At 47.3% G+C, this 26,937-nt stretch overlaps 1 protein-coding gene across 1 annotated transcript; it reads left to right on the top strand.

Annotated features, from left to right (window-relative positions):
• The first annotated feature begins 1,498 nt into the window (after positions 1 to 1,498).
• On the top strand, positions 1,499 to 26,684 carry cplx3a (complexin 3a). Its single transcript, XM_072492830.1, has 3 exons — positions 1,499 to 1,859; positions 11,664 to 11,751; positions 21,831 to 26,684. The coding sequence occupies exons 1-3, from the start codon at positions 1,699 to 1,701 to the stop codon at positions 22,053 to 22,055; spliced, it is 474 nt and encodes a 157-aa protein (XP_072348931.1). The 5' UTR covers positions 1,499 to 1,698; the 3' UTR covers positions 22,056 to 26,684.
• Positions 26,685 to 26,937: the final 253 nt, after the last annotated feature.

The raw sequence follows: 26,937 nt of genomic DNA, 5'->3' as shown, positions 1-26,937 counted from the left end.
GGAGTGTGATGGAATACTCTCCATTTGCGCAGCTCTGACAACACACAAGAAGCTCGACACCATCCAGGACAAAACAGCCCCGCTTGATTGGTAACCCTTCCACAAACATTCAACATCCATTTTGGCCACCGACGAACAGTGGCAACCGTGTGGACCATCTACAAGATGCACTGCACTAACTCGCCAAGGCTCCTTAGGCAGCACCTTCCAAACCCACGGCAACTACCATCTAGAAGGACACTTGGGAACACCACCACCTGGAAGTTCCCTCCAAGTCACTCACCACCCTGACTTGGAAATATATCGCTGTTCCTTCACTGTCGCTGGAACTACCTCCCTAACAGCACTGTGAGTGTACCTACACCGCATGGACACCAGCGATCCAAGAAGGCAGCTCATTACCACCTCAAAGGCAATTCAGGATGGACAATGAATGCTGGCCTAATCAACAATGCCCACATCCTTGAATTAATTTTTTAAAGTTCTAATCTAGGCGACAATGGGTTTGCACCGAGGGAGTTCTGACCTGTCGAAAGTTCCACCTTTGCTGGGAAACGTTCAAACTGAGGCATCGTCTGCTTTCTCAGGTGTAGGTCAGGATCCCATAGTTTATTTCCAAAAAGAGCAGGTGCATTTTTCTGGTTCATAATTATTCCTCAAGCAAACAGTCAAGTCACTTATTGCTGTTGGTGGGACCTTGCCCTGCACAAAGTTTGAAAAAAAATTTAGAGTACCCAATTCATTTTTTCCAATTAAGGGGCAATTTAGCGTGGCCAATCCACCTACCCTGCACATCTTTGGGTTGTGGGGGCGAAACCCATGCAAACACGGGGAGAATGTGCAAACCCCAGACGGGCAATGACCCACAGCCTGGATCGAGCCTTGGGACCTCGGCGCCGTGAGGCAGCAGTGCTAACCACTGCCCCCTGTGCACAAAGTTGACTGTACCCAAAGAACAGTACTTAATTTGGCTGTCGAGCGACATGTGACTTACTGAATTGGTTTAATTTTATTTTCAGTGCCTTATTTAACCGCGATAATATTATCGCTTGTGAGCTTAGGGAGTTCATACAGCTGTCCCAACTGGACTGCACCCCCTTTTTATCTTGAATAGGTTCCTGAAAAACGTGTGACTTTCTTTGTTAGTTGAACTTCAGCCTCATGCTCCTGATCTTGGGGTGGGGGGGGGGGGGGGGGGGTACAATCTTGTCCCGTCTCTAACAGCCCCCACCCACCTCCGACCCAGGGCATGTGGGGGAAGATAACGTCGGAGGGTTCACTTGGAGTCACCGCCCCCAACAGCGAATCTCAGGCAATTCTTCATTAATCCTCGGAATGCAGGTCCCTGGAAATCGCCAGGAGGCAAACTCGATTCAGTTTGTGTTTGTTATCTGGGGGGACTGAGAGCAGTGACTGGCTGCCGGGGGAGAGGGTAGAGCTGGGAAGGGGAGGGGAAGGGAGGGAGGGGAGGGGAGGTAGGAGGAGAGACAGTGCGCTGTCCACACAGTCTCTAAATCTGGTCCATGCAGCCGAGCGCTGTCCGCACAATCCTGGTGCTGAAACTTCCTCCGATCTACAGGGTGCTGTTCCCGGACCGTCGACAGCGCAGCCCCCACCACCACCATCCTCCTTCCCTTGTCCCCCTTCCCAGGAAAGAGGCGGCGAACTCCCCCCCCCCAAAAAAAAAACAGCACCACCATGGCTTTCATGGTGAAATCAATGGTTGGGGGGCAACTGAAGAACCTGACGGGGGGTCTCGGAGGCGAGGAGAAGAGCGAGGGGGAAAAATCAGAAGCCGCCGCCCAAGGGATGACCAGAGAGGAATTTGAGGAATACCAACGGCAACTGTTGGACGAAAAGTAAGTACGTTTTATTTGTTAAATCTCTGAGCCCCCCCTCTCCCCCAGTCAAGACCTGCCCCCAAATCCTCAACCCCGCAGGTACACTCAGACAGGAATGCAATTGCGCAGTGGTGGGCATTTGAAGACACTTTCTCCCCGATTCACTTTCCCTCCACCTCCGTTCGGTTGGTTCCAGGAAACACCGAGGAGCCCTTTCTCCAAAATGTCACACACCGCCCCCCCAAAAAAATCCAACACATGCGATTTTATTGATACAGTCAGTGTAAGAATCGACAACCGTTTTTCTTTAAAGGATTAAACAGTTGGGGTTCTCTGTCGTCCCCGTGTTTTGCTACATAGACAAACAATTGAAGATCTTAAAAAAGCTGTTTTGCTAATGTGATTGGGCGTTCGAGAAATTGAGCCATGGAAGCGACAGCTACAGGATGGTTGAGTTGGTGAAATTTGTTATACTTACTAAATAAACACTTAAAATATTTTGCAACGCTTCAAATGTCTTGCTTTTGACGTCAGACTCAACTTTTTACAAGTTGGAGAATCTTTGTCAGAATGATAGACTCTTACTGTGCGGCCATTCGGCCCTTCTCGCTCTACGCAGGTGCTATCCAAACTGGTCCCACGTCTCAATTCCGCCCCCGCCCCCAATAGCCCTTCACATCATCTGCAAGGACAGGTCCAATTGGCTTTTGAAAGTTCCTACGGAATCTTCTTTCACCCCAATTTTTGTTTTTTGAGTTCCTGATCACCGCCTCTGTGTGAGGAGGGGGCGGTGGGGGGGGGGGGGCGGAGAATCTCAATTCCGCTCTTGCTTTTTGTTTCGCCGGTTCTTTTAAACTTTTGCAGCCACCCATTCTCGAGAAGAAACAATTTGTCCATATGCACTCTGTCACAGCCCCTCGACATTATGAGTCAACATGTAGCTGCAATATTCCATCTCTTCTGTACCCTCTCCAAGGTTTTAACCTCCTCCCTGAAGTCAGAAGTATGCAGTCTCCTCTCAGGGTTTATACATCTCATCTCAATCAACCAGACCATCACATTCACAGTTACTTTTTTTACCCAGTCTCTCAGTGTTAAGGTAATAGCTGATGGCAAACATCCCATAGATTAACTTTCTATTGAAGTGTGCTATTCCATACTGTGGTTTGCACTTAGCTGAGTTTATTAGTACAAAGCTGTTTCCCTTCACATGTTTCATTCAAATAATTCATGTGATATCTCCAGGAGGAAAACGGGGAATGCACATCGACGCTCCACTGTGCGAAATAGATTCCTGATATGACACAATTTGGTTTTGGTAAGAGGGTCAGCGATTGCATTTTTAATTACATGGAATTATTCCACATTCTCAAAGAGTGCCAACCGCCCAGTGAGGTTTATCTGATACATTCCCAGCAGTCCGCGTTTAAAGCTATGGGTTTGATGATGCATGGAACCGAGTTACCACAGGCCTTTTTGATTCCACCTGACACACAGATGGATTTGTGGAAAAAAAACCCTGTAGCTTTCGTGTGATAACATGGAAACATATGTGCCGCATTAATTGCCAATAGAAGAGCAAAGATTTTTTAAAAGTCTTACTCAATCTGTTCTAGGTCAATGGCAAAATTTGCCAAATATGATTGTATAAAACAATTAGAATCCCCTCTCCCCGTGCTATAGAGCAGGTGATTAAACCAGTTGAGGTGTGTTATAATGTGAGGGTGGGCAATGAAATAATTGAACCACACCTTGTCTTGATGGTGATCTTGTCTTGATGGTGATCTTGTCTTGATGGTGACCTTGGCTTGATGGTGATCTTGTCTTGATGGTGACCTTGTCTTGATGGTGACCTTGCCTTGATGGCGAGCTTGTCTTGATGGTGACCTTGTCTTGATGGTGACCTTGCCTTGATGGCGAGCTTGTCTTGATGGTGACCTTGTCTTGATGGTAAGCTTGTCTTGATGGTGACCTTGGCTTGATGGTGACCTTGCCTTGATGGTGACCTTGCCTTGATGGTGACCTTGTCTTGATGGTGACCTTGGCTTGATGGTGACCTTGCCTTGATGGTAAGCTTGTCTTGATGTTGACCTTGCCTTGATGATGACCTTGACTTGATGGTGCCTTTGTCTTGATGTTACCTTGACTTGACGGTGCCGTTGTCTTGACAGTGACCTTGTCTTGACATTGACCTTGCCTTGATAGTGTTCAAAGCGAGTCCTGCCGGAGGACAGACGTCTTCGGGAACTTTATTTAACTCACTTAAGTCAAGAGTCAACCGCATTGCTGTGGATCTGGAGTCACATGTAGGCCAGATGGTAGATTTCCTCCTCTAAAGGGAACTCTGGAGAGGGACAATGGTTTCATCATTAGATTTTTAATTCCAGGTTTTCGTTGAATTCAAATTTCACCATCTGCCATGGTGGGATTCGAACTCCGATCGCCCGGTGCATCACCTTGGATCTCTGGATTACCAGATCCAGTGGCAATACCACTGGCCAATCACTTTCCTCTTAGGGGAGGCTTCAAACATTTTGGCAACACATTTTTTTAGGCTCAATGTTGAGTGGTTACCATGGGTTGAGGGTCTGGGGGCGGAAGGTTAACTCCAGATTCCAGTGTCTATGAAGTGGTCAAACAAGATAAGTTAGATAGTTAAATGTGTTTGTGTGTGTGTTATCTTGGCTATGGGCGAAGAGTGTGACTGGAGTGAGCTGGTTAGCTGGTGAACGGCGGACCCCAGTCCCCCCTCCTGTCCAAACACCACAGTTATTGGATCCAACGTTCAAAGATAGCAACGATGGACTAGATCGCTTGATCCGCACAATTTTATGGGATTAACCTACTTCGCCTACGATTCTAGCTGTCCAGTATCTGGGCACTCCGGATAGGATATGTGGCTTTCAGGAATAGTTCTAATACGCCTATTAAAAATCGACAACAATTTAATTCCAATCCCCATCCTTAAATTATTATTTACCCGTCGAAGGATCGTTCCAATCGATTTAATGAAGTTTCAAGTGCCCAGCAGAGGGAGGTGTGTTCTCTAACTCAAACGCAAGGGCAAGTTTCGGGGTTTTTTGCAGGGTTAGGCTGAAGGAAACATTCGCATTCCCCTGTTTGAGGGAGATCACGGAAGGCAAGTTAAAATTGCCTTTGGTTCTTCACTGGAAGTTGACCGTTCCAACCTATGAAAAGGCCGTTTCGAAGAAACAACTGCTATTCCTGGATTTGTTGCCGTCATGTCTTAACTATACAAAACAAGTTAGTTAGAATATCTGATTCAAGGCTCACAGAATTGCGCCCTCTCCTGGTTAAGCTTGCTGTATACCGGCTTCCCAATGTCAAAACCTCGGCTTGGAATGTGGAAATATTTTTTAATTTTAAAAACCTTTATTATCACAAGTAGGCTTACATAAACACTGCAATGAAGTTACTGTGAAAAGCCCCTCATCGCCACACTCCGGCGCCTGTTCGGGTACACGGAGGAAGAATTCAGAATGTCCAATTCATCTAACATGTCTTTCGGGAATTGTGGGAGGAAACCGGAGCGCCCGGAGGAAACCCACGCAGACACTGGCAGACTCCGCACAGTGACCCAAGCCGGGAATCGAACCCGGGACCCTGGCGCTGTGAAGCCACAGTCCGCTGTGCTACCGTGCCGGCCAATTAACACTTCTGCTGAAATGAACATTGACATCTGACATTGTACAGCTTATTTACAAAATGGTTGTGTCGTGATTTGATAGCCAGACTGCATTAACATCGAGCTGCACTGAATCAATAGATTTGATCACTATTGATCAGACCGGCCACAAACAGTGTGCTTAATAACAAAACCACAGTGAGATTATTGCCTGTTCGAGAGGGAAAAGGTTACTCCCAAATATCAGCATGAAGTCACGAACAATATTTTAATCATACGGTTCCAGTCCAAACCTCTGTCTTCCATATCAACATATTTTGACAAGTGTTTAAATCATTAATTATGGATTTGCTCAGAGTTGGAGCTTGGGGCAACTCAACAGCGACAAAGCTGCTGAGGCCTGGAATCATAGAACGTTTACAGCATAGACAGAGGCCACTAGGCCCAGCATGGCCGTGCGGGGCGAGAAACAAGCCCCCCCCCCCCCCCCCCCCACCCCACTTTCCAATGTGTGGTCCACAGCCTTCACGTCACTGGAGGGGCAGATCCAGAAACTTTTCCAACGTGTTGAGTATTTCTTTCCCTCCTACCCTTTCAGACAGTGAGTTCCAGACCCCGACTACCCTCTGGGTGAAGCATATTTCACTCATCGCCCCTCTTATCTTTGCCCCCAGTCACTGACCTCTCTGCTGAAGTAAATAGGACCTTCCTATTTCGATTCTATCCCAGCCCCCTCGCAGTTTTGTACATCTGAATCAAATCTCCCCTCAGCTTCTGCTGACCCAAGGAGAACAACCCTAGGCGGCATGGGAGCACAGTGGTTAGCATTGTTGTTTAACAGTCCCAGGATCCCAGGTTCGTGTCCAAAGGTATTAGGTGGGGTTACGGGGATAGGGTGGAGGTGTGGGCTTAAGTGGGGTTCTCTTTCCAAGGGCTAGTGCAGACTCGATGGGGCAAATGGCCTCCTTCTGCACTGTAAATTCTAAGATTCTACCCAATTTCTCCTCGTAGCTGCAATTTCCCAACCTGGTAACATCCTGGTAAATCTCCCCATGTCCTCTCTTGTGCATCCTCTGTACAAAAGGCTGAGCCTCATCACTTCCCATCATGTGTGTACTTACACCTGAAAAATAGTGCTTGACGTAAAAACAGGCCTGGAGGACACATCCCTGGAGAGAGAAACTACATTTAACATTTTGTTTGCCCTGATTCTCCCCCCACAGATGCTGCCAGACATACTGAGTATTTCCAACATTTCCTGTTTTTATTTCAGATTTCAAGGCTCTGCAATATTTCTGCTCTGGGACCGAAAATGAATATTAGACTTCCATTTTAGTCCCTGGAATCCATTTGCACTGGGAATTAATATGTGAGATCATAGTGACTGATTATGAAGTCATGCGGAAGGTCGATACAATTTTATACAACATGTTTTGTACAGCAAAACTGCTGCACACTGATCTGAATTATTCTAAAAGGCTATATTAAAGATTCTATCTCGAAAGTCTGGACATATATTGGAAAACTAATGTTCCAGCTGTGCACGATGTTCCTGCCCTTAATTGCCAAACTTCTTACAGAGTCGTAAGGGGTGCTATGGGGGATATGATGGCTGGGAGAGATGCCAGCATTTATCTTAGCAACGCGATGCAAGTAATTTATTTCAAGCTGCCCTTTGCGGAGACAAAATACATCCTCACTGACCAAATGACACATGTGTGGGTTTTGAAGTATGATACACCACATCATGTATCTAATTAAAAAGCTATAGGTACAATATCGGGTTTCAGACATTGATTTATACAGAGCAATATGATGCATTGGACTTTTTCTTTGGCTCTGCTGATAATTGCGATAGGAGCAAGGAATGACACTAACAATTTCCTAATTATACTCACTGCAAAAGGAACGTTGAAAATACTTTGTTGATTTAAAAATATATACGGGGAAGGGTCCCACTGGTGGCTCCCTGCTGTTCTGAGTGCATAGCAGTGTGTGTAGCCCTGCCCGTCCTACAGCTGGCGAGTGAGGCCCCCTTGATGCCTCCATTAGATAACCATCCACACACCCTCCCCAATGGGTCACACTGATGTGACAAGAAAACCTATTCCAGAGTTCCATAGGAGGCAACCGGTTAAGCAAATGTAGGTTTCCCTTCTGACACCCTAGCTGAGGTGCCATTGAGCAGGGACGTAAAGGAAAACTTAGGAAAGGATACTTCAAAATGGTTGTTTAATACAAGTGCATAAATGGCTTTTAATGGATCTTAACAATTGTCTGAAATTTAACTTAGCAATGGGCAAGAAATGAAGCAACGCTTCAAAAGTATGAATGTATTTTAAGAGCTAGCTTGGATCCTGTAACATAATCAGATGTGAACAAAATCAAACAATATTTTAGCATCAAGTGGGGACGATCAAGAGCAAATGGGAGGAGGAGTTGGGGAGGGAAATAGGTTGGGGGCTGTGGTGTGAGATGCGGCGGGCTAACACAACCTCCTCCTGCACGAGGATGAGCTTGATTTAGTTCAAGGTGGTGCACAGGGCATACATGACTCGGGCGAGGATGAGTGGGTTCTTCCAGGGGATGGCCGATGGGGGTGAGAAGTGTGGACGGGGGCCGGCGAATCATGCGCCGATGGTTTGGGGCTGCGAGAAGGTGGAGAGCTATTGGAAAGCGGTGTTTAGGACGCTATCTAAGATAGTGGGGGGGGGGGGGGGGGAGGTGGAGGTGAAGCCAGACCCGATGGGGTGGCGATTTGTGGTATCTTGGAAGTGCCGGAGGGGAAGGGCCTTGCTAATTGCCCGGGGAAGGATCCTGATAAATTGGAGGTCAGGCATGCCGCCGGGGGTGATGGCTTGGCTGTGGATTTGTACAACTTTCTCCGGTTGGAGAAGATTAAGTTTGAGTTGAGGGGGTCAGAGGAGGACTTTGAGCTGCAGTGGGTGTTCATTTTTAAAATAAATTTAGCATACACAATCGATTTTTTTCCAATTAAGGGACAATTTAGCGTGGCCAATCCACCTACCCTGCACATCTTTGGGTTGTGGGGGCGAAACCCGCGCAGACACGGGGAGAATGTGCAAACTCCACACGGACAGTGACCCAGAGCCGGGTTCGAACCCGGGACCTCGGTGCCGTGAGGCAGCAATGCTAACCACTGCGCCACCGTGCGGCCCAGTGCAGTGGGTGTTCATGATGCTATTTGAGGACTTGTCATCGTGGGAGGGGATAAAAGGGGAAAAATTGTACAAACCGTGGATTGTGATTTTATGGACTGTGTATTTTGTATTTTGCTGTTGCTACATGTGTTTGGAATAAAATACCTAACAAAAAACAAGATTTGGCAACGTACAGTTGGACTATATCTCATTGTGTCTCCACATTGGTCTTTCAGGTCATTGTGATCTCTTCATGCCAAGAAAATTGTCATTGAAACCAGACCACAATGCTGTCACCAGAGCCACAGGGGAAATAATTTTCATTCATTCTAAGTCACTGGTTAAACTTAATTGATTCAACAAAAATGACTTGGAACGTAAGCTCGGGAAACACTAGTTTTTTCTAGACTCTTGATGAAGACCAGAATAGTCCACGTTGATTGAGTTAAAAAGCTGGCAAATACAGTAAAACCTGACCTTCAGATAACACGTTAACAGCAGTTTGATCAGCATCCGCAAGAGTGATGAAAAAAAGCAGTTTAATGTTTCCAGCAATACTCATGAGAACTGGCATTGCTTTGGAAATGCTAAAGGATTTTCTCTTTCCAATACTTCTTAATCAGTTGCGTTTTTATTGACTTTTACAATGTTATTTGATATATTAGCAAATCTCCTGTATCAATTCTGCCTGAAGCATGGTCATAGAATCCATGCATCATAGAATTGCTACAGTGGAGAAGGAGGCCTTTGGTTGTAGTGTTTAGCAGCTAACTTGGCCTGACTCTTTAAGATGCTCTTCAAATATTTCCCTTGGGGAACACAATTGCCAACTGTGATTAAATATTCCTGGAGGTTTCAACACATGACTTTTCCCCCACGCTCCAGCCATTAGTCGACCAACACATCCATCCTGGTGACGTGCTGCCTGCCTTCCTATGCTAATTGGAAAGGAAAAAGACCCATTACCCAACTGAATGATGCTTGACTTTCAGCCTAACCGACTTTCTTTCCCCCATTTTCAATAGTTTTTAGCTGGCAAAGAGAAGTGTTCAGAGAAAGTGACAAAATATCTATTTTTGAATGTATCAATGATTGCACACAGGGTTTCCCACAGCAGTGTCCCAAATTTGATCTTCAATTCCTGAAGACTCCAAGCCAATCAAAGAACAAAGAACAAATAACAATACAGCACAGGAACAGGCCCTTCGGCCCTCCAAGCCTGTACTGGTAATGATACCAACCTTGGTTAAAACCCTCAACACTTCCTTGTGCCGTATCCCTCCATACCCATCCTATCCATGAAAAATCCTGGACATTTGGCAAATCTAATGGGAAAATGGTCTAAAAGGTGGCGCTCAGGTAATTGTAGTTGCTGGTAAATTTCAGGTAAAATGTCTGCCTTTATTTTGCGGGACTGTTTTGCATCTGTGACATGGTTATTTACAAAAAAAAGATTCCTTTCTCCTACTAACAAAGCCGATGCGTAGACTGGACAGGGGAAACTCTTAATCCATCTCCTAATTTGCTCCAAAAACCAATCCATATTCAAACTGAATCCAATTCATGGTCTCCACAAGAGAGGCATGCAAGATCCAAGCTGACAGGAACAGTGATTACACCTGATTGCAAGCACATTCCTACTCCTGATCTTAGCCAAAAAGCAATTAATTGAATTGACATTCCAGCATGGTGGGATTTGAGCCTGAGACTGTAGAACATTAGTCTGGGTTCCGAATCCAGGGACATTAGCACTGCACCAGATAGTCATTAGCACATTTATCACAAATGAGTTAATAACTCAGTTTAACTAGTGCCCACAGAAACTTTACACACTGAACATGAACAATTCACGTTGGGGAATTGCCTTTGTTCAGTTTCACATCCCATTCCCAACTTTCCCTCGTGTTTGTCCGACTGTGAAAGACCATTGGGCTGGACCTTACGCTTCCTGTGGGGTGACGGAGATGGGATGGGAAATGGGAAGTCCGAATGGGAATGGGTATTTTCAGGCTTTCACCTCCGCCCTTGTGTCACCTCCTCATACCTGGCACAAGTCACTCCGAACATCCCTCCCCCCCACCATGTGCCCAGTGAAAAATGGAGCGGGCAATGAAAACTTGGGGTCAGTGGGGTCTTTAATAAGCTCCTCAGCTTGGTTAAATGTTTTCTTTTTCAAAATGGCGGTGGGTTTCTGAGTTCGGCACCTGCTACATCTTCGTTATTCTCGGAGGCTGACAGGCGGACGCTGGATTGCCAACCCAACATCATCCCACTGCATTATATCTGAGTGCGGGAGGGGGGGGGGGGACCGATCCACCCGATTGGTGATGGTAAAACCCAGCCCCATTTCTCCTCCTGGTATGGTTCAAATGGGGGCACTGGAGACGGCGCATAAAAGATTTATTGGAATGGTACAAAAACTGGGAGGTTATATCTGTCAGGAAAGATTGAGCAAGCAGGGATTGTTTTTTCCGAGATGAGGGAAGACAGAGGGGCACCCTAATCAAGGTCTTTAAGGTTAAGGGTTGATAGATGTAGAGGAGATGAATCCGCTCGAACGAGTGGCCAGAATTGTCGGCAAACTCATAAAATTTGGACGAATCAATCCAATAGGGAATTCAAGAGGAATATCTTTACCCAGAGAGTGGTGAGAATGTGGAACTCTAAAACACCGAGTTGAGGAACTAGTACGGATTAATTCAAGGGAAAGCTAGATAAAGACATGCGGGCGAAAAGGAGATGTTGATGGGGCACAATGGAGAAGGGTGTGGGGAGGGGTATGTGGAACATGAAGACCGGAATGGATGTATTGGTACAGTGAATGATTCCTGGACTGTTCATCTCCTGCATTAGACTGGAACTTACTGGACAGATGTAATTCTGGGTTCCATCCTGGGGCACAGTCTGACTTATTACAATCAGAGCAACACGCAAGTACCTCCTAATACTTTCTTTAAACTGCCGGATCTGCTAACTATAGATATCAAGTGGCTCTAAATATATATTTAATTACAGGATGGAGCGTGATTCCAATTTTGCTCAAAAAAAGGCAGAACGAGCAACACTGAGAACACATTTAAGGGACAAGTACAGGCTCCCAAAGGTAAGCTACTTATTTTCGCAGTGCTAATAATGTCAATTGGATCATTTGGTTCAATATTTCTGGAGTTTATTAGGATAATGCTGTCACTGTTCAACTCCACGGGTAATATGTTCTGACCTGTGCTGTTGCTATTCATGTACTTAATGTCCTCATACTACATTTCCCTATGCGCATTTTTAATGTCACTATTAACTGTAATCGTTGGAAACAATAACACTACAAATCTTTTATTTAGAATTCCTGGTGGACCTAATGATTCTTGTTTTAGGTTTTATTGAGCAATGCACTCCCTCGTGAGAACATGAAACAATAGGTGAAGAACATTCAAGATCATTCATTCCTCCAATATCTCAACTCGCCATTCAACTAGCTGGATGGATCCACAACTGGCTGGGCCATAAAAGACAGAGGGTAGCAGTGGAAGGGTGTTTTTCCAAATGGAGGTCTGTAACTAGTGGTGATCCGCAGGGATCAGTACTGGGACCTCTGCTCTTTGTAATATATATAAATAACTTGGAAGAAAACTGGCGGGTCTGATTAGCAAGTTTGCGGATGATACTAAGATTGCAGGAGTTGCGGATAGTGATGAAGATTGTCAGAGAATACAACAGGAAATAGATAGGCTGCAAAATTGGGCAGAGAAATGGCAGATGGAATTTAACCCGGACAAATGCGAGGTGATGCATTTTGGTAGATCCAATTCAGGTGGGAGCTATAAAATAAATGGCAGAACCATCAGGAGCAAAGAGACACAGAGCGATCTGGGTGTGCAGGTCCACAGATCCTTAAAAGTGGCAGCACAGGTGGAAATGGTGGTAAAGAAAGCATTTGGCATGCTTGTCTTCATGGGACGGGGTATTGAGTATAAAAGCTCGAAACTTATGATACAATTATATAAAATGTTGGTTAGGCCACATTTGGAATACTGTGTCCAATTCTGGTCACCGCACTATCAGAAGGACGTGGAGGCTTTGGAGAGAGTGCAGAAAAAGTTTACCAGGATGTTGCCTGGTATGGAGGGTATTAGCTATAAAGAGCGATTGAATAAACTGGGATTGTTCTCCCGAGAGAGACGGAGGCTGAGGGGGCGACCTGATAGAGGTTTATAAAATGATTAGGGGTATAGATAGGGTGAACAGTTGGAGGCTTTTCCCAGGGCGCAAATGACAATTACAAGGGGGCACAAGTTTAAGCTGCGGGGAGAAAGGCTCAGTGGTGATGTGCGGGGTAAAATTTTTTTACACAGAGGGTGGTGGTGGCCTGGAATGCACTGCCAAGTGAGGTGGTTGACCAGATACATTAGCGACCTTTAAGAGATATCTGGACAGGCACATGAACAGACGGGTTATAGAAGGTTACAGGCGGTTAGTCTGATAGGACACGTGATTGGCGCAGGCTAGGAGGGCCAAAGGGCCTGTTCCTGTGCTGTATTGTATTTTGTTCTTTGTACTTTTTAACGCCATAGCGAATCCCACCTTTCATTCCATTTCCTCACCTGGTAGATCATTCTAAATGTTTATGAACACGTTGGGAACTTTAAAAAAAAGTCGATCTTAAGCAAGCTTTTCAACTATTCAATCATGTGTCCCCTTGTCCTACTGGTCTGTCTTACCTGGAAGTATTATTCCTGACTCATTGTTTTAACACGTCACACAGGTGGACAAGGTTCCTCCTTGACTATCTTCATTCCATCTCACAATGCCTATGCTACTCTAACCTTTCTTCAGGACTGAGACATGGAGAAAGACTGGATCGACTGGGCTTGTACTCACTGGGGTTTAGAAGAATGAGAGGGGATCTCATAGAAACATATAAAATCCTGATGGGACTGGACAGGCCAGACATGGGAAGAATGTTCCCCACGTTGGGGACATCCAGAACTAGGAGTCACAGCCTATGAATAAGGGGTAAGCCATTCAGGACTGAGATGAAGAAGAACCTCTTCTCTCAGAGAGGGCTGGTTCAGCACAGTGGGCTAAGACAAGTGGCTTGTAATGTAGAACAAAACCAGCAGCGCGGGTTCAATTCCCATTCCAATCCCCCCGAACAGGTGCCGGAATGTGGCAACTAGCGGATTTTCACAGTAACTTCATTGTGACAATAAATTATTATTATTAGTTGTGCAATGATGTTGGTTTCTTTATGCCCATGTAAGGTGTAAGAAGAAGAATTTGTTTGTTAATCAAATATGCTTATAAAATATAATAATAATCTTTATCGTCACAAGTAGGCTTACATTAACACAGCAATGAAGTTACTGTGAAAAGCCCCATGTCACCACTTTCCGTCGCCTGTTTGGGTACACGGAGGGAGAATTCAGAATGTCCAATTCACCGAATTTCGGGACCCGTGGGAGGAAACTGGAGCACTCGGAGGAAACCCACGCAGACACAGGGAGAACATGCAGACTCCACACAGACAGTGACCCAAGCCGGGAATCGAACTTGGGACCCTGACGCTGTGAAGCAACAGTGCTAGCCACTGTGCTACCGTGCTGCCCGTATGATTAATTCAGTAATAAATTTGAGCTAAAAATATGAGAAATAGGAGGAGTAGGCTATATATTCCCTCGAGCCATTTCAACCATTCAATAATATCACTGCTGATCTGATCTTTGCCCGATCCACTTTCCTCCCTGTTCCCCATGCCCCTTGAAGCACTGACACCTGGTTAATTTCTGATTTATGTGAAGGGGGAGCTTAGTTACCCAATTAAGGATAATCAGTTTCAAGGCCGAGGAAAAAAATTAGTTTGAATGAAGCATAGGGCCACGTCTACTTGGTTGAAAAAGATAACAAACACATTTGTGTTTTAGTCCAGAGTTAATCCATTCAAAACCACGATGTTAAATAGGTTGTTAAAATAGCCACAAAAGGATTTTGTGTGAAAGTAGAGACTGATACCGTACACGATGATCGCAACCCATTGAGACCAACGCAGTGAGCGTGAGGAGAGACGAAATAGTGTGTGCCACAGGGACAATGATTTGAAAGAGTTGATGCGGAGGCTTTAAGCCATTTTATGATGCCACCATGTAACTGTTGTGGTGGCAGTGTAATTGTTGCAAACCCCACTCACAAGTGTGCAATTGAATTTTGCAGTCCTGACCAACCTGTATCCCTCGATCAAAATCGCCACATCAGATATTCTGCTCATGATCTCATTGCTGTTTGTCGGAGCTTACTGTGCGCAAATTAACTGCGGCATTTCCTACATTACAAAAGTGACTACACTTCAGAAGTACTTTCCCCCCCAAAAATGTATTTTATTACAAACATGTATCAAAACAGGTTACTGCAAATAATCACCCCAGGCAACATACTTCCCAACAATCAACTATATAGTCTGTACAAATCTTTTCCCGTTTTCACCCCCCCCCCCCCCCCCCCTCATGGTGAACAGCTCCTTAAACACGGTCACAAATATCCCCCACCTTTCCTCAAAACCCCATGAAGAGCCTCTTAACTCATACTTTATCTTCTGCAACTGCAGGAAGTCGTACAGGTCACCCAACCGTGTCGCTGCCCCCGGTGGCGATGCCAACCGCCGCTCCAATAGAATTTGCCGCCATGCAATCAGAGAGGCAAAGGCCATGACATCGGCCTTCCTCCTCTCCATGAGCTCCGGCTTCTCTGAAACCCCAAATATCGCCCCCAAGGGGTCCGGGTCCACTCCCTCCTCCACTGCCCTGGCTAAGACCGTGAACGCTCCCGCCCAGAATCTTCCCAATTTTTCACAACCCCAAAACATGTGTGCGTGATTCACTGGCCCCCGCCCACACCTCTCACACTCATCTGCTGCCCCTTGAGAGAACCCACTCATTCTCGCCCGAGTCATTTGCACCCTGTGCACCACCTTAAACTGTATCAGGCTCATCCTTGCACAGGAGGAGGTCCCTTTTACCCTATTCAGTGCCTCACTCCATACTCTCCAATTGATCTCCCCTCCCAACTCCCCTTCCCATTTCTCCTTGATCTTCACCATCCGCTCATCTCCCTGCTCCCCCAGCACTTCAGAAGTACTTGGCAATGCCCTAGGATTGTGGTTTAATCATTTGAGTTCTATCTTTCTCTGTTTTTTACAGTATGGTGTAGGACCCCCATGACCACGGCAGATACACAAACTACATTAGATACTAATTATAATTAGTTATAATTAGGGATAAAATGATTTCCTATCCAGCAAGATAGGATGTGAAAGCTCGTGTACAATGAAGTCGTAGCTGGTCAACGCTACGAAAGGGGAGAAAATTATATTCTATAAATTGAATGAAAAGATTAAGAAGATAGGTGTAATGGTTTAATTTGCCCTGTGAGGCCATACCTGGTGTAAGTTTTGAGTTAACCTAATGTAGGGGACTGGGGGGGGGGGGAGGGGTGGGGAAGGTGGAAGACCATACACAGCATGCGAAAGGTACATCCAGACGATTATTTAAAAGTAAACTGTGAGGAGATCTAGAGAGACAGATTCACATTTGGGGAGAGGCAAATTCTGGATCAATTTCTCTTCCCACAGAGTGGCCAACATTTCGACAGGGCCTTAGGGTAAGTAGTGCCATTGAAAACGCTGGTGGAATTGGATGTGATGATAAGGGGACCATTGGCTTTTCAAATTGAGTGACGAAAGGTGCGTTGATTCATTATCCCCTGTACAAAGAACAAAGAACAGCACAGGACCAGGTCCTTCGGCCCTCGAAGCCTGCGCCGACCATGGTACCTGCCTGAATTAAATAGTATTTACTGACAGGGTCCGTATCCTTCCATTCCCACCCTTTTCATATATTTGTCTAGATGCCCCATAAATGCCGCTATCGTACCTGCTCCCACCACCTCCCCAGGCAGCACGTTCAATACATTTACCACCCTCTGTGTAAAAAAAACTTGCCTCCCACATCTGTTCTAAACTTTTCCCCACGCACTTTAAACCTCTGTCCCCTAGTTCTTGACTCTCCTACCCTAGAAAAGAGCTTCTGACTAGTTTTAATCTGGCCTTGCACTCATTCCAAGCTCAGGATGTTTGTAATTGCATGAACTCTTCAAATGAGACTTCCGAACATTTAATTATAGCAGTCAGAACATGTTGCCATATCATTTGCATGAAATATGCAAACATATCATGAAAAAAGCAGAAGGTAGTGTATGGAGCAATGGGTAGAGACATGAAGGATATTGGAACCAGAAGGCACAGATCAGGAGTGTGATGGAATACTCCCCACTTGCCAGGATGAGTGCAGCTCCAGCAACACTGAAGAAGCTCAATACCTTCCACGTCAAAACCCCTTGTCTGATCAGCACCCCACCCACCAAACTATACATTCAAACGCACCTCCACCGACGCACAGTGGCAGCCCTGTGTGCCATCTACAAGATGCACTGCAGCAACTCGCCAAGCCTCCTTCAACAGCACCTCCCAAACCTGCGACCTCCACCACCTAGAAGGGCAAGAGTAGCAGACACGCAGTCACACGGAAACCCCACCAACTGCACATTCCCCTCCAAGCCACACACCAGCCTGACTTGTAACTCTATCACCGTTCCGTCACCGTCAGTGGGTCAAAATCCTGGAATTCCCTCCCTAACAGCACTGTGAGTGTACCTACACCACAGGGATTGCAGCGGTTCAAGAAGGCGGCTCGTCACCACCTTTTTGAGGGCAATCAGGAGCTCGCAATAAATGTTGGCCTCGTCAATGAAGCCCACATCCCATGAAGGCGGGAACAAAAAAGACACTTTTGAGTTAAAAATTCAAATTGGCCAAATTGTCTGCAGGTGGTCCGAAACTAGGGAAGGCGGCAAATTCGGAGGACATAGCTCAAATTACAGAGTGATTTGATGAAACATAAGGGGCGGGATTCTCCACTCCCGCGCCAAAGTGGCCACGCCGTCGTGAACGCCGTCGTGAAACGGCCCCGATCCCGACCGATTCAGGCCCTGACAATGGGCCAGTATCGGGGCCGCGTCATCTACATGCGCCAGGCCTTGTCGCCCGCGTAAAGGCGGCGCCGCATAGATGACGCGGCCGGCGCCGCATAACTGGCGTCATCCGCGCATGCGTGGTTGCCGTCCTCTCTAAGTCCGCCCCGCAAGAAGATGGCGGACAGATCTTGCGGGGCCGCGGAAGGAAGGAGGTCCTCCTTCAGAGAGGACGGCCCGACGATCGGTGGGCACCGATCGCGGGCCACCCCACATTTGAGGTACCCTCCCCCGGTGCAGGATCCCCCCTCGCCCCCCCCCCCCCCCGCAGGCCGCCCCCCACAGCGTTCACGCACCGTTCACGACGGCAGCGACCAGGTGTGGACGGCGCCGGGGGGAACCCGCCGTTTTGGCCTGGCCGCGGGGCCTGAGAATAGCGGGGGTGCCGGAGAATCACCATTTTGTGTGTCTCCGGTGATTCTCCGGCCTGCGGCCCGCGGAACTCGACCGGGCCGTTCCCGCCGCTCGGGAGAATCGCGGGAGGGCGTCGGTCCAGCGTCCCGGGAAATTTTGGCGGCCCAGGCCATTCTCCCAACCGGCGCGGGAGTGGAGAATCCCGCCCAAGATATCAGAAAAAAGTTGATGATGCCAGTGACGCTGACATTCCAGGAAAGATGTGCAGGGTGTTATGGGCCAGGGCTCAGAAACACCAAAGGGGATTATGAAGCTCACCTGACCTATAACCTTTCTGTTGAATTTGGCGAGGATGAGCACAAGAGCGTTCACTTCAGATGTGATTCATCAGACTTCCGAGGCACTTTTATCAAAACAAAGTTTATTATAAGAATGTAGTTAACATACATAAAATGTTTAGCAAGAATTTATTATCAATTACAAACATGAAACAACACACAACATCTACAGTAATCTATGTATATAACTCTTAATGAATCCTCCTTAGTAACTGTTCCAATTCAATACAAAATCCAATAAACCAAAACCCCTTGCAAAGGCGTGGCCCAGCACACGGTAATCTCACTTGAATGGGACTGGTCCTTTCCCTGAGATTCTGATCTAGCCTCCAACCAGCACATTCAAAACCCCTTCCGGGAAGCAACTCTATCTTTAAAGCTACCAAGGCAGTTTGTCACACCCAATGTGCTTTCAAGTTCACTGGAACAGCTTTAAAATAAAAACAGGGACAACAGGGAAACTTCTTGCAGTCCAAACCAACAAACCAAAAATGAAACCAAAACACTAAACCCTCTCTCACCTGACAGCCACAGCCCAGCTCCACCCACAAATGACATCACTGAAGCCGTGCTACAAGCCATGTGGTAAGACAAAACCTTTCTTAAAGGGACACTCACGTGACAAGGGTAGGTGGGGTTATGGGGATAGGGTGGGCGAGTGGGCCTGGGTAGGGTGCTCTTTCGGAGGGTCGGTGCAGATTCGATGGGCCAAATGGCCTCCTGCTCTGTGGGGATTCTATGGAAGAAACCCGTGAATCTCACAGTCATAAGTTGAGTTTGTTCATTTATAATTAGTCAGTATTTTTAATAGACTTAATTAGCACGGTAGCACAGCGGTTAGCACTGTGGCTTCACAGCGCCAGGGTCCCAGGTTCAATTCCCGGCTTGGGTCACTGTCTGTACGGAGTCTGCACGTTCTCCCCGTGTCAGCGTTGGTTTCCTCCGGGTGCTCCGGTTTCCTCCCACAAGTCCCGAAAGACGTGCGTGTTGGGTGAATTGGACATTCTGAATTCTCCCTCCGTGTACCCGAACAGGCGCCGGAATGGATATTTCACAGTGACTTCATTGCAATGTAAGCCTACTTGTGACAATAAAGATTATTGAATTAAATTAGATTGAAGTTATTTAAAAATAAATAACATTGCATTCTTGCGTCCAGGAGGAGGCCATTTGGCCCATCGGGTCTGCAGCGACCCTCCGAAGAGCACACTACCTATGCCCACTCTCCCACCCTATCCTCATAACCCCATATACCCTGCACATCTTTCATGGAATGTCAGCGCCACTGTCTTCTTGTCTTCCATGAGATCCTCTTCACTTCTCGCTGCTTGTGACCCTCTCTGAGCTCCATAATTAAACGGCCACCTTGCAAACCTTCCCCCACTGACCATATATTTTGTAAGCTGATCTGGGGTTGGGGGTTTTATCTCGAGTAGAATGCCATCTGTCCATTGCTTCAGATCATTAATCCTTTTCAATGTAATTAAAATGAAATGTCACGGGATCCCGGACTCATCCACCCGGGACACGCCCACTTCAGCTGGAACATCAGCCTCAGTTTTAACCATCCCCCCCCCCCCCCCTCCCCCCCAGCCTGATGGATTTTAGGCGGGCAGGTGGTGGAGAGAGAGATTCCCCCAATCTCCTCTCTGTGCCCCCATCGGAACGACTGCACTTTTAACTTTGGAGAGGAGCGAAAAGACAAATGTCCTCCTGGGGTAGAAATGCTGCCCTTGGATACAGGTCCACAGGTCACTGAAAGGGGCAACACAGGTGGAGAAGGTAGTCAAGAAGGCACACGCCATGCTTGCCTTCATTGGCCGGGGCATTGAGTATAAGAATTGGCAAGTCATGTTGCAGCTGTATAGAACCTTAGTTAGGCCACACTTGGAGAATAGTGTTCAATTCTGGTCGCCACACTACCAGAAGGATGTGGAGGCTTTAGAGAGGGTGCAGAAGAGATTTACCAGAATGTTGCCTGGTATGGAGGGCATTAGCTATGAGGAGCGGTTGGAAAAACTTGGTTTGTTCTCACTGGAACGACGGAGGTTGAGGGGCGACCTGATAGAGGTCAACAAAATTATGAGGGGCATAGACAGAGTGGATAGTCAGAGGCTTTTCCCCTGGGTAGAGGGGTCAATTACTAGGGGGCATGGGTTTAAGGTGCGAGGGGCAAGGTTTAGGGGAGATGTACGAGGCACGTTTTTTACGCAGAGGGTAGTGGGTGCCTGGAACTCGCTGCCGGAGGAGGTGGTGGAAGCAGGGACGATAGTGACGTTTAAGGGGCATCTTGACAAATATATGAATACGATGGGAATAGAGGGATACGGACCCAGGAAGTGTAGAAGATTGTAGTTTAGACGGGCAGCAAGGTCGGCACGGGCTTGGAGGGCCGAAGGGCCTGTTCCTGTGCTGTACTTTTCTTTGTTCTTTGTTCCTTGGATGCGCAAGCCTCAACTGCCCCAGAGCACCATCCACCCAATTGCGATCATCTCTGAATCCCCCCCGCCCCTCCCCCACTCGCCACATCCCCTGAATTAAGAGCAGCAAAGATGCAGTTGGGGCGGGGGGGGGGGGGGGGGGGGGTGGTATCGTGTATCAGGACAAAATAGGTGAAGCTTATCGAGAACTTGAGAATCGCTGAATAAAGACGCTTTGTCCAAGCTTTTCAATCAGTCACGTTCAACTGCCGCATCTCCCATGGCAACACCTCTACCAATCAGAATCCATTTGCCAACCAATCATCCCCCCCGCGCCCCCTTCTCACACTGTAGAAAGTTGTCGTTTCCCCTGGCATTTGCATTCTGGAGATTGTGCTGATGGATGCAGGATGAAAAACTTCGACAAGATGTCTTTTTTCAGCCATCCTCCAGTTTCTGTGCGCCCCGACGACTCCTTCGAGAGAACAATGGGCCGAGCATTCGGATGAACAATGAGCATAGTCCGATCAGTGAAATAGAGAATGAACCTTCCTCTACTAGAAATCTTTCAGGAGCTGAATGTTTAAGTTTGCTGGAGAACTGCCGGGAGTGTGTTTGATGGATCGTGAAGGGGGAGGGCTCAGGATCCCGCGATTGAGAGGCTAATTAAAAGGTAGTCCAACACCTGGAGCAGAAACAATTCCAACCTTGTTATTTGACTTTGAATGTCAAGTTGAACTGATGTGGATAGTAATTTACTGAATTCAATCCCTGTCAAGGAAAACGTTGTCTTATTTGGCCTATTAATAACCAAGGCAATTAGCTTCTTGCTCTCCTTACAGCTGATCATATGTAATCATGTATGTTTGTACAGAGGAAATTGGCTGCGTTATGTCATTAAGTCGAAGCGTGAATTTATGCGACAGCCAGAGAACAAACTGTAATGAGTCAGGCTTCAAAGCGTGGTGAACGTTTCAATGAATCTTTCTTCCCAGAGTGAATTAGACGAGAGCCAGATCCAATTGGCTGGCAGCGACGTGGAGCTGCCCAAAGAGCTGGCCAAAATGATCGAGGAGGATAACGAAGAGGAGGCGGAGAAGGACTCTGTGTTGGGGCAGCTGTCCAGCATCCCGAACCTTGACCTCGACACCTTGAAGGACAAGGCTCAAGCAACTCTAGAAGACATCAAGCAAACGGCTGAAAAGTGTTGCGTCATGTGAGCGAAGTAAAGAAAGGGGGACTGCTTTTCACAATGTTCACAGCCAGGCGGAGGAAGTGTTCCAGTGACCCACAGAAATAAAAAAGCCACAGCGAATAAAATGCAATAATTGTTTAGGCACAAATTAGCTGCAGTTTGCAAAACTTTGGCTTTACAATTTACGCACCAGTGAGTAATTCATCAGAACATAAAGAATAGGAGTAGAGACAGGGTCTGTCGAGCCTGCTTCGCCATTCAATACGATCATGGCCAATGTCAGGTTCAATTCGATTTCCCCACCCACTCCCCGTACCCCTTAATTTCCTGAGAGATAAAACATCTATCTGTCTATCCCAGCCTTAAAAATTCAATGATGGAGCATCCGCAATCCTCCAGGGTGGAGAATTCCAAAAATTCACACCCCTTTGAGTGAAGAAATTGCTCCTCATCTCATTCCGAAATATGATCGGCCCCCTTATCTGACTGTGCATCACCCTCCCCCCCTCCACATGTTTTAGATTCACTAACAAGCGCAACAATCTCTCAGCGTCCACCCTATCAATCCCCTTCAGCACGTCGAAACATTCTGGCTTATTCTGACCTCATAGAATTTACAGTACAGAAGGAGACCATTCGGCCCATTGAGTCTGCACCGGTCCTTGGAAAGAGCACCCCACTTAAGCCCACACCTCCGCCCTATCCCCATCTAACCTTTTGGGACACTAAGGGCAATTTAGCATGGCCAATTCACCTAACCTGCACAACTTTGGACTGTGGGAGGAAACCAGAGCACCCGGAGGAAACCTACGCAGACACGGAGAGAGCGTGCAGCTGCCTCACAGACAGTCGCCCAAGCTGTGAAGCAACAGTGCTAACCACTGTGCTACCATGCTGACCTGAGCTCTGGTTTCTGTTCCCGCACCTAGTGATGCACTAAGGCAGGCTTTCATCCATTTCCATAGCTAGTAATTCCCGGAATAGGTCGCTAATCTGTTGCCAGGGGCTTATAGCTTTAGGGCGCCACTCCACATCAAGCGTGATTGACCAGGAGTCTCTCCCACTCTTACCGCCAGCCATTGGCGTGTTTGAAGGTTGACACGCTCAACCTGTTTGGCCACATAATGAACGCACCTTGGCCTTCAGGTCCTGGGGTGGGACTTGAACCCGGAGCGTCTGGCTCCGAGATGGAAGCACTAACCCACTGCACCACAGGATTTCTGCATTTCTCTGCTTCCAATATTTCATTTTGCAAGACTGTGCAATGCAGGCTTGAAATACCTGAAGATGGGACACAAACCTTGGTTAACAGCTGTCGCTTCCCCTCGATTGAAAGAACAAAGAACAAAGAAATGTACAGCACAGGAACAGGCCCTTCGACCCTCCAAACCCGTGCCGACCATGCTGCCCGACTAAACTACAATCTTCTACACTTCCTGGGTCCGTATCCTTCTATTCCCATCCTATTCATATATTTGTCAAGATGCCCCTTAAATGTCCCTATCGTCCCTGCTTCCACTACCTCCTCCGGTAGCGAGTTCCAGGCACCCACTACCCTCTGCGTAAAAAACTTGCCTCGTACATCTACTCTAAACCTTGCCCCTCTCACCTTAAACCTATGCCCCCTAGTAATTGACCCCTCTACCCCGGGGAAAAGCCTCTGACTATCCACTCTGTCTATGCCCCTCATAATTTTGTATACCTCTATCAGGTCTCCCCTCAACCTCCTTCCATCCAGTGAGAACAAACCGAGTTTATTCAACCGCTCCTCATAGCTAATGCCCTCCATACCAGGCAACATTCTGGTAAATCTCTTCTGCACCCTCTCTAAAGCCTCCACATCCTTCTGGTAGTGTGGCGACCAGAATTGAACACTATACTCCAAGTGTGGCCTAACTAAGGTTCTATACAGCTGCAACATGACTTGCCAATTCTTATACTCAATGCCCCGGCCAATGAAGGCAACCATGCCGTATGCCTTCTTGACTACCTTCTCCACCTGTGTTGCCCCTTTCAATGACCTGTGGACCTGTACTCCTAGATCTCTTTGACTTTCAATACTCTTGAGGGTTCTACCATTCACTGTATATTCCCTACCTGCATTAGACCTTCCAAAATGCATTACCTCACATTTGTCCGGATTAAACTCCATCTGCCATCTCTCTGCCCAAGTCTCCAGACAATCTAAATCCTGCTGTATCCTCCGACAGTCCTCATCGCTATCCGCAATTCCACCAACCTTTGTGTCGTCTGCAAACTTACTAATCAGACCAGTTACATTTTCCTCCAAATCATTTATATATACTACAAAGAGCAAAGGTCCCAGAACTGATCCCTGTGGAACACCACTGGTCACAGCCCTCCAATTAGAAAAGCATCCCTCCATTGCTACTCTCTGCCTTCTATGGCCTAGCCAGTTCTGTATCCACCTTGCCAGCTCACCCCTGATCCCGTGTGACTTCACCTTTTGTACTAGTCTACCATGAGGGACCTTGTCAAAGGCCTTACTGAAGTCCATATAGACAACATCTACTGCCCTACCTGCATCAATCATCTTAGTGACCTCCTCGAAAAACTCTATCAAGTTAGTGAGACACGACCTCCCCTTCACAAAACCGTGCTGCCTCTCACTAATACGTCCATTTGCTTCCAAATGGGAGTAGATCCTGTCTCGAAGAATTCTCTCCAGTAATTTCCCGACCACTGAAGTAAGGCTCACCGGCCTGTAGTTCCCGGGATTACCCTTGCTACCCTTCTTAAACAGAGGAACAACATTGGCTATTCTCCAGTCCTCCGGGATATCCCTGAAGACAGCGAGGATCCAAAGATTTCTGTCAAGGCCTCAGCAATTTCCTCTCCAGCCTCCTTCAGTATTCTGGGGTAGATCCCATCAGGCCCTGGGGACTTATCTACCTTAATATTTTTTAAGACACTCAACACCTCGTCTTTTTGGATCTCAATGTGACCCAGGCTATCTACACCCCCTTCTCCAGACTCAACATCTACCAATTCCTTCTCTTTGGTGAATACTGATGCAAAGTATTCATTTAGTACCTCGCCCATTTCCTCTGGCTCCACACATAGATTCCCTTGCCTATCCTTCAGTGGGCCAACCCTTTCCCTGGCTACCCTCTTGCTTTTTATGTACGTGTAAAAAGCCTTGGGATTTTCCTTAACCCTATTTGCCAATTACTTTTCGTGACCCCTTCTAGCCCTCCTGACTCCTTGCTTAAGTTCCTTCCTACTTTCCTTATATTCCACGCAGGATTCGTCTGTTCCCAGCCTTTTAGCCCTGACAAATGCCTCCTTTTTCTTTTTGACGAGGCCTACAATATCACTCGTCATCCAAGGTTCCCGAAAATTGCCGTATTTATCTTTCTTCCTCACAGGAACATGCCGGTCCTGTATTCCTTTCAACTGCCACTTGAAAGCCTCCCACATGTCAGATGTTGATTTGCCCTCAAACATCCGCCCCCAATCTATGTTCTTCAGTTCCCGCCAAACATTGTTATAATTAGCCTTCCCCCAATTTAGCACATTCATCCTCGGACCACTCTTATCCTTGTCCACCAGTACTTTAAAACTTACTGAATTGTGGTCACTGTTACCGAAATGCTCCCCCAGTGATAGGGCAATTCAATGTCAGAAAATGGTCATTGTGATAATAATAGGCTAACTTTACCTAATTTGCAAGTTGCTTAGTTGTTTTGTGCTGCAGACTAATGAATGAAAAACACAGTAACAATGGTATTGGATTGTTCCCACTCTGTCCATTTCCAAAGGAGCTCCTGCTGTGAATCTGAATACCTGTTCGATAATTGATGCACCAATTAGATGATGCAGGAGGCTTTTACATTTTTTTCTGCAGGTTGTGGGGGTTGCCGACAAGATCAACATGTGGGTCTGCAGTCACATGTAGGCCAGACCGGGTGAGGTCAGCAGATTTCCTTCCCTAAAGGACATCAGTGAACCAGATGGGTTTTTAATGACGAGAGGTGGAGTGGTGGGTGGGGACTCCCTCATTTTCCCACCTCTGCCCCAATAAATGCCGGGCTGAATTTGCCTTCTCGCCCCGCAGCCAATTGAGATCACTAAATGGGTAATTAATGTCCTCTTAAGGGCCTCACCACATCGTCACCCCATCAGGGGTATTCACCAGATGGTGGGCTCCCACAGTCCAAAGATGTGCAGGTTAGGTGGATTGGCCATGCTAAATTGCCCCTTAGTGTCCAAAAGGTTGGTGGGGATACTGGGTTACGGGGATAGGGTGGAGGCGTGGGCTTAAGTAGGATGCTCTTTCGGCGGCACGGTGGTGCAGCGGTTAGCACTGCTGCCTCGCGGCGCTGAGGACCCGGGTTTGATCCCGGCGTCAGGTCACTGTCCATGTGGAGTTCGCACATCCTCCCCGTGCTTGCGTGGGTCTTGCCCCCACAATCCCAAAAGAAGCGCACACTAGACGGATTGGTCACGCTAAATTGCCCGATAATTGGGGGGGGGGGGGGAAATAATTGGGTACTCTAAATTCATTTTTAAAAAGCTCTTTCCAAGGGCTGGCGCAGACTCGATGAGCCGAATGGGCCTCCTTCTGCACCGTAGGGATTCTATGATTCTACGATCAAGCGGGAAGCCCAAAAGAAAGTCAGGGCTGCTTGCAGGCTTCTTGGGGAGGGTTGGGGGTGGGGGGGGGGGGGGGGGGGGTGGGGGGGGGTGGGGGGGGTGGGGGGGGGGGGGTGGGGGGGGTGGGGGGGGGTGGGGGGGGGCGGAATTGTTCCTGTTAACCATCATGTGCATGATGCAGGAAAAGTTATAGTGGGGACCATTGGCTTGTTTCCCAGCTTTCCACCTCTTCCAGTGATGTGGACAACCACTGGAGTTCAGTCCTCTAGCAGGTTTCGGCAAGAGATCGG

This window comes from Scyliorhinus torazame, chromosome 30 (genome assembly GCF_047496885.1).
Source record: "Scyliorhinus torazame isolate Kashiwa2021f chromosome 30, sScyTor2.1, whole genome shotgun sequence".
Taxonomy (NCBI): Eukaryota; Metazoa; Chordata; class Chondrichthyes; order Carcharhiniformes; family Scyliorhinidae; genus Scyliorhinus; species Scyliorhinus torazame.
This window is presented reverse-complemented; position numbering and strand designations above follow the sequence as displayed.

What these genes read in the sequence shown, in the direction of transcription:
- cplx3a (XM_072492830.1), top strand. Translation starts at nt 1,699, where the DNA reads ATGGCTTTCATGGTGAAATCAATGGTTGGGGGGCAACTGAAGAACCTG. An exon ending in CGGCAACTGTTGGACGAAAA is followed by an intron (nt 1,860 to 11,663) that starts GTAAGTACGTTT and finishes ATTTAATTACAG; the next exon opens with GATGGAGCGTGATTCCAATT. An exon ending in ACAAGTACAGGCTCCCAAAG is followed by an intron (nt 11,752 to 21,830) that starts GTAAGCTACTTA and finishes CTTTCTTCCCAG; the next exon opens with AGTGAATTAGACGAGAGCCA.